Raw genomic sequence first — 7,502 nt, forward strand, 5'->3', positions numbered from 1 at the left:
TGTTAAAAAGTAAGTTTTAGAGGCGTGCTGTGGTGGCGCAGCGGGTTAGCGCGCCCCACGCTTGGAGGCCTTAGTCCGCGACGCGGACGTCGCAGGTTCGACTCCCGGTCCCGACGACCTTTGCCGCATGTCTTCCCCCCTCCTTCCTGTCTGCCTACTGTACAAAAAATACGAGCCACTAGCGCCGCAAAAACTCTTCGGAAAAAAAAGAAGAGTAAGTTTTAAAAACGCCTGGACAACAAAATAATAATTCGCATTTTGTCCATAGGTGAGTCCGAATGAATTGCAAATTGTTTTTATTATTATTTTTATAAAGATATTAATGAATATCCTTAATGTAAGTTTATATATCTAGCAAAAATACCATTTATGCATGTTCTTGATTCAAAATATCCAAGTAAATCAAACACTAAAAAATGAAATAAAACTGAAGTTTCTTGTTGGCAAAATGGTGGATAAATGTTTTACAGAATTTAGCAGAGGCGGAGCAGCTTATTATAAGGGTGGTTTATTTTAATATACAGTATGAACAGGGTTTATAATGATATCCTTACGCTTCGATGAACTCCAACTGGAGCTTCTGAAGCGAACTCACCAGGATTCAAACCATGGCCACCCTGTAAACCCCCCAAGTCCACGACTCCAAAATCTTTCCTTTAAATATACTGCAAAGATTGTACAGAATATAAATCCACACAGTAAACTAAAGTACACACATATTTTTCTATTTTTTTCTTACCTTTATCCTTGGTAAAAAAAAAAAAACACATAAGTGGCAAGTTTTACTCAGATTTTTAAGTCCTGTTGGACCAGGAGGAGGCTAGGATTCAGTGGAAACAATACAAGGCCAATTCTTAAAAACAAATAACAATACTCAATAATAATAATAGCAATAATAATAATAACTTTTGTTATATCTAAAACTAATGCAACTACATCTGTGGCAAGTGAGCAACATAATGCTTCGTGGGGTTAAAACTTGTGATATTTCCGGTGGAAATGAAGCTCATTCAGAGTGAATAAAAAAGCAGGTAACATAAGCACTATACAGTTATCAGAGTTTACATTGCGTATACACACAATCTATAATATAACAGAGTAGACTATTCCATGAATCAGTAGTCATAAATATTACACTGTGCATGTCCTATTGCACAAGTCAAGTGTTTCTACGACACGATAGGTACGCGGGTTAGTTACCTACATGTCGCTTGTTTTAATACAAAGATGCAACAACACAGATTTTATAGGAGACGGGCTGTACACTTTCACAAATCCATATGAAGTCTTTTCTTCTTCTTCTTCCTCTGAGGATGTCCTAAATAAAGCAAAGCTATCATACAACAGTAATACTAATGTGGGAGAAGAATCCATGCACAAATGGATAGATCTACGTTCTACTGACGTGTTCGCTTTCAGCTTCACCGGACGTTAAATAAAAACAAAAACGAGTGAGCAGAAAGAATAAAAACTAATAATAACAATAACAATAATAAGAATAATAAAAAGGCACATGGACTGAAGAGGAGTCGACACAAATGGGATGACTGTCTGGAAACGAGAGCCATCTTTCTCAACAACGGTTACGGAACAAACAACCACATGCAACCACAGACTACGGTCCCAGACTTTACAGAGAAAACCGTCCCGCGCTCCAAGGTTCACATCCATTTCTTTCTGCTCTAGTTTTTGTTCTTCAAATAGAAGAGGGATCCCGACTCCCTACGGCGGCGTCTGAGGGACAATGGAGATGGAATTTTGTAAAAATAAAAAAAACACCTAATAATTTCAGAGCTTTGAAAGTCAAATGTTGAGCTGTTTTGTTTGTTTGTTTTTTTTTGCTAATTTTTGTCTTTGAGCTTGGAAGTGTACAAGTTTGTTCTACAAAAAATGAGATTTTCCTCAAAGTTACTGAGTTTTTTCTTGAACATTTCTGAGCTAAAGTTCAACATTTTGAGTTTTTGCTTGCAAATTTTCAACTATGAGGCCAGAAATTTCAAAGTGTTTTTCTAAAAGATTTCTGAGCTTAATCTTAAAACTTTTAAGGTTTTTTTTCTTTTGCAAATTTTTGACCGAGTTTGTCCTAGAAAAATCTTGAGACTAATCTAAAAGTTTTCTTTTCTAGCAAATTTTCAACTTTTGGAGTGAAACAGGTGAAATTTTTTTTCCTTGAAAATTTCTGAGATTAAAATTTTTGAGTTTCTGCTTGCAAATTTTCAATTTTGAGTTTAGACATTTCAGTGTTTTTCTCAAATTTCTGAGTTTTTTCTCTCAAACTTTCAAGTTTTGGAGCTCAAAAATTTTCAATTTTTTTCTAGAACATTTCTGATATTAATTTTAAAATATTTTGTTTTTTGGGCAGAAATCCATTCCTTTTTTCCCCTATCTACGATGGCCCTAATGCGCCGTCGTACGATTCCCCCCTCTGTGTCTTGGATTCACCACAAGCAGGAGTCACTGGGAATGTTTTCGGAGTTCATTGGATGCACGGCGCTTCGGGGAAGTTCTCGTTCTCCGCTGTGTGCTGCACCGTGTGCTCCTGCAGCGCCGTGAGGTCGACAAAGCGCTCGCCACACCACACGCATTTAAACTGCGTCTCCCGTGAATGCACGCTCTGGTGCTTGGCCAGGTGCTCCCGCTGCTTGAAGCTCTTGTCACAGTTGGCGCATTTGAACGGCTTCTCACCCGTGTGGACGCGGCGGTGCCGCTGCAGCTCTGAGGAGTACCTGAAGCGCTTCTCGCAGTCGGGGCACTTCAGCGGCTTCTCCCGCGTCGGGTCGCAGCGGTGCTGGACGAACTCGGACGACGACACGAAGCGCTTGTCGCACAGAGAGCACTTGAGCGGCTTCTCCGTGCAGTGAGTGCTTTGGTGCCGCTGCAGTGTGGAATTCTTTTTGTAACCTTTGCCGCACACGTCGCATTTGTAAGGCTTTTCCACCTCACCGCCACATTTATGCCGCAACAGCTCCCCCGACTGGCTGAAGGACTTCTGGCAGGACGCACATTTGAAGAGCGACTCCATGCCGTGGACCTGCTGGTGGTAGAGCAGATGCGACGGCTGCAAGAAGCCCTTGTCGCAGAGGTTGCACTTGAACGGCCGGTCGGCGGGGTTCTTGTGCGTGCGGCGGTGGCGCACCAGCGCGTACTGCTGCTTGAAGCTCATCTGGCACTCGTCGCATTGGAAAGGCCGCTCCTCGGAGTGCGTGCGCTCGTGCTGCCGCAGGTCGGACGGCCGCTTGAAGCTCTTCCCGCACGAGCCGCAGCGGAACGGCCTCTCGCTCTCCGGCTGGCACTGGTGGTGCAGGAGCTCCGACGACTCTTTGAAGTGCATCTCGCATAAATTGCACTTGAACAGGTGCTCGCCCGAATGCGCGTACATGTGCCGCACCAGGTGGGAGCGGTGCTTGAAGCTCTTCTCGCACACGGCGCACTTGTACGGCCGCTCGGAGCTGTGCGTGCGCTGGTGGTGCGCCAGATGCGATGACTGGCTGAAGCTTTTGTCGCACGTGTCACATTTGTACGGCTTCTCCCCTGTGTGTATCCGCTCGTGGCGCGTTAGCTCCGACAGATGGCGAAAGGACTTGTGGCACACGGAGCACTTGTACGGCCGGTCGGGCGCGGATGCCTCGAACGTTGGCGGTGAGGCGGCGCTGATAACTGCGCCACCGCCGGAAGTCTCGCCGCTGGAGGGCTGCTGGGGGTTGGCGGCGGACGAGGTGGGCGTGACGTTCCCGGAGCCCGGCCGGTACGTCTTCTCGCAGATGGAGCACTTCATCGGGTTGTTACCGTGCGAGTTGTGATGCTGTGCCAGCGAGGTAAGCAACGAGAAGCCCATTTTGCAGACGCCGCACACGAACGGCTTCTGCTCCACCTGAACGCACTGGTGCTCCAACAAGTCGGTCGCCTGGCTGAAGATCTTCATACACTGCGTGCACTGGAACGAGCGGTCCTGCGTCACCATGCACTGGTGCTCGTGTGGGTTGGCCAGGTGGGAAATGTCGTGGCCACAGGCTCCGCATTTATGCCCTCTGTCGGCCCCTACCTGCAAGGAGGCCTGCTGCGCTTGGACGACGTGCTGCTGCGGATGCTGCGGTTGCTGCAGGGAGGCGTCCGGCTGCAGGACGACACCGTACACGGTGCAGCTCAGAGAGTTGTCGCCTGCCTGAGGGAGAGTGTGCACAACAGAGGGTGGAGCCACTGCATGCTGCTGCTGCTGCTGCTGCTGCTGCCATGCCTCCGTCATCCTGGATGCAGGGAGGATATCCCAAATTTGACAAGGATGGATGCAGCTGCAGGAAAGTCTGTAATGGATCGCTCAATGTCTGGAGAAACCCTGGAGGGGGGCGCAGAGTAAAGAGAAAAATAAATAAACAACAAATAAACAAGATAACACTGAAATAATGTAAGTATTTAAGCTGAAACAATGTCTAACAAAGTGATAATAAATTCAAAGTGATATAAAACTAAATAAAATTCTTGTAAACTACTGTGTTAAGTGTTATTTCTGTTTGTAGCACAAGACTGTTTGCTCTTGAGCGCAAAGAAAGCCCTTAAGATGTCACTTCGTCAAAGTAGCTTTCGCTTCAGAAAGAAAACAGAATCAATGGGCTCGGTCTATTTCCTGGAGCTCTAATCAGACATATAACGGCATTAAGTTTTGACACATTTTTTAATTCGGGTTTTTGTAAACATGTTAATAACAAAGCGCCTTGTTTGAAGATGTCGTTTCTTTCAGGGCTTCAGAGTGAGCCATAAAAACGTTTCTGTTGCAGGATGTAGCTCGATGTTAGCATGCTAGCTGCTAACGGCTGGAGCTTCCTCTCATTTGAAAAAATAAAAGGAGAATAACATCCGGGGTTTCAAAGTGATTAAGTACAAAAACAAGCTGATTTCTAACTATGACGGGCGTCTGGAGCGCTGCAGCGTGTAGCGACACGGTTGAAGCTGGAAAAACGGCTGGCTTGAAGCGAGGCTAAGCGGCGGAGGCAGCCCACATCAGAGCAGGCCTTCCCCGGAGCTGCAGGGGGAAAAATCCGCCTCCTGCAGCCGAGCCTCCTCGCATCCGCTAAAACGAACAAACCCGCAACGAGAGCCAGAGCGATCCGCCAGAGCTCACCGTAGTTGCTTATCGACGCTCCTTGTCGCAGTCTCTGGTTTGCGCTCGGTAACCGTGGGTGTTTTCGGTTCTCAGACCGGCGGCGGCGGAGGGGATGCGGTCGAAGCCGGACGCCATCCTCCAGCAGACGGACGGACACCGGAAACCGCCACGCAGCGACCCGCTGCCGCTGTGCTGCAGCAGCTACAGCCGCTTCATGTCGGAGGAGAACCTGGAAGTGGCTAAAAAGGAGCCCTGGCGGCAATAATCGCCTTTCAGCTTCCGTAAAATTGCTTTCAAACTAACACAAAGGCGATCTGGAGCTGGTTAAAATATTATGAGGTGTAGTCCCCGCTTTTGAACACCAGGGGTCGTTGTATCACCCAATGTAACAGCAACCTAGTTAAAAACTACTCGGTTGTTTTAAAGTCCTGCTACTATTTTCTTATTTGTAAACCAGTAAAGTATAACTTCTCAAGATGGTTAAAATTCCTCATTTTAAGTTTTTAGTTATTTGTCGTGGAGAAGTTCTCATGAAGTTAATACTTAATTTTCCCAATATCATTACTTTATTCTGGTAATATTACGGAATTATTTTCATATTATAAAGACTTTATCATGTTATTACGACTTTATTCTCCTATTATAACGAGTTTATTCTGCTAATATGATTTTACCCCTGTAATATTATAGCTCTATTTTTGTATTGTAACAAATTTATTATGGTAAAATTATGACTTTATTCTAGTATTATTCCGACTTTACTCTAAAATTCCAATTTAATTCTCATATTTTCATGACTGTATTCTGGCATTAATCTTATCCTTGAATTATTACAACTTTATTCTTATATTATTCCAACTTTATGACCTTCTTCTGCTAAAATTACGACTTTATTCAGGTGAGATTACAGCTTTATTCTGGTAAAATTATAATTTGTCATATTTTCACAACTTTGGGTAAAATTATGAATTTATTCTGGCATTATAAGTTTTTATTCTTGCATTATTTACAACATTTTCCTTATCTGTCGGTCCTAACACTCCGTTGACTTTAAAAAATAGTCATACCTTGTGAACCTTTTTTCATTTTGTCAGGTTAAAACCACAAACTTCGATGTACCTCACTGGACTTCTCTACTTAAGACCAAAACAAAGTGGTGGGTAATGGAGAAGTGGAAGAAAAATGGAACATTATTTGCAAACCTTATTGCGAACAAAGATCTGAAAAGTGTGACATGCCACCACATATAATCTATCCTGCCTTTTCTAAACATGGAAAAACCTGATAAATTAGATAATTTACATCCATATTTCTGGTCTGCATGTGGAGTAAATTACGTTTTAAAACTTCTGGTAACTGAACCATTCTCGTCAGTGACTTTTTACAGAGTAAATATGCCCAGATGAATCAATCTCACACACCAGTGCCTCCAGTCTGGTCCTATGGGTTCAGCACTGCTTGCTGTTCCTTTAAATCAGGGGTCTCAAACTCCAGCCCTCGAGGGCCCCAGTCCTGCAACTTTTAGATGTGCCTCTGCTGCACCTGAACAGAATAATTAGGTCATTAGCAAGGCTGGGAGAACTGATCTACACACGGAGGAGGTAATTAAGTCATTTCAGTCCAGCGCTTTGTACCTGTGGCTCATCTAAAAACTGCAGGACAGCGACTGGAGGCCTGGAGTTTGAGACCCCTGCTAAATCATCCTTAAAACTCCTGAAAACTCAGGTGAGTTTTCAGGAGTTTTACACTAATGGCAATACAAAGTAAAAAAAGAAAAAAAGTATCGACTTAATTATAAAACTAATCAATTAAATGGATAAAATGATGCAACAGATTCAACTTAAATACAATAATTGTGACTCAACATGTTCGTCTTCCATGCTGCTGCTGGAACAAAACGCAGTTTAAAGGTGATTATTTAATTATTTAATTAAGGTGATTATTCACAGATGAGAATAATCACCTTAATTAGTTACTTTTTATTTTTGATTTACTGTATTATTTTTCCTGTAAATGTTATTTTAACTCCTATTTTGTTTTGTAGAGTTTTGTAACATCCCTTAAAATAAAATGGATTATTTGTTATTATGATGTGATTTGTTTGGTAGCTAATAACTGATCACCACAGACAGGCTCCTGAAGGATGTTTTATTACCAACAGATATATGAATGATATAACAACACATTTTCCACTCTCAATTATTAAGATTGGACATAATTTGCTGCTATTGGTTTTGAAATAATCTTGTAGTGAAAGAAATAGAAATGGTGCAAAAAAGTCAAAAATACCTGATAAAGTTGTAAAATTTCTATTTAGTTTGGGTTTCTGTCCCATTTCTTTGAGGATTTCACTACACTTTTAGATTAGAAACAGCTCTGAGACTTGAGTGTGTTTAAAAATGTT

General features: G+C 43.1%; 1 protein-coding gene across 1 annotated transcript; it reads right to left on the minus strand.

Moving 5' to 3' along the window:
* Positions 1-492: 492 nt before the first annotated feature.
* Positions 493-5,605, minus strand: LOC102227621 (zinc finger protein 319-like). Its single transcript, XM_005808127.3, has 2 exons — positions 5,117-5,605; positions 493-4,333 (listed from the first exon to the last, which is right to left on the minus strand). The coding sequence occupies exon 2, from the start codon at positions 4,241-4,243 to the stop codon at positions 2,477-2,479; it is 1,767 nt and encodes a 588-aa protein (XP_005808184.1). The 5' UTR covers positions 4,244-4,333; positions 5,117-5,605; the 3' UTR covers positions 493-2,476.
* Between the last annotated feature and the right edge of the window lie 1,897 nt (positions 5,606-7,502).

Source organism: Xiphophorus maculatus, chromosome 4, assembly GCF_002775205.1.
Source record: "Xiphophorus maculatus strain JP 163 A chromosome 4, X_maculatus-5.0-male, whole genome shotgun sequence".
Classification (NCBI taxonomy): Eukaryota; Metazoa; Chordata; class Actinopteri; order Cyprinodontiformes; family Poeciliidae; genus Xiphophorus; species Xiphophorus maculatus.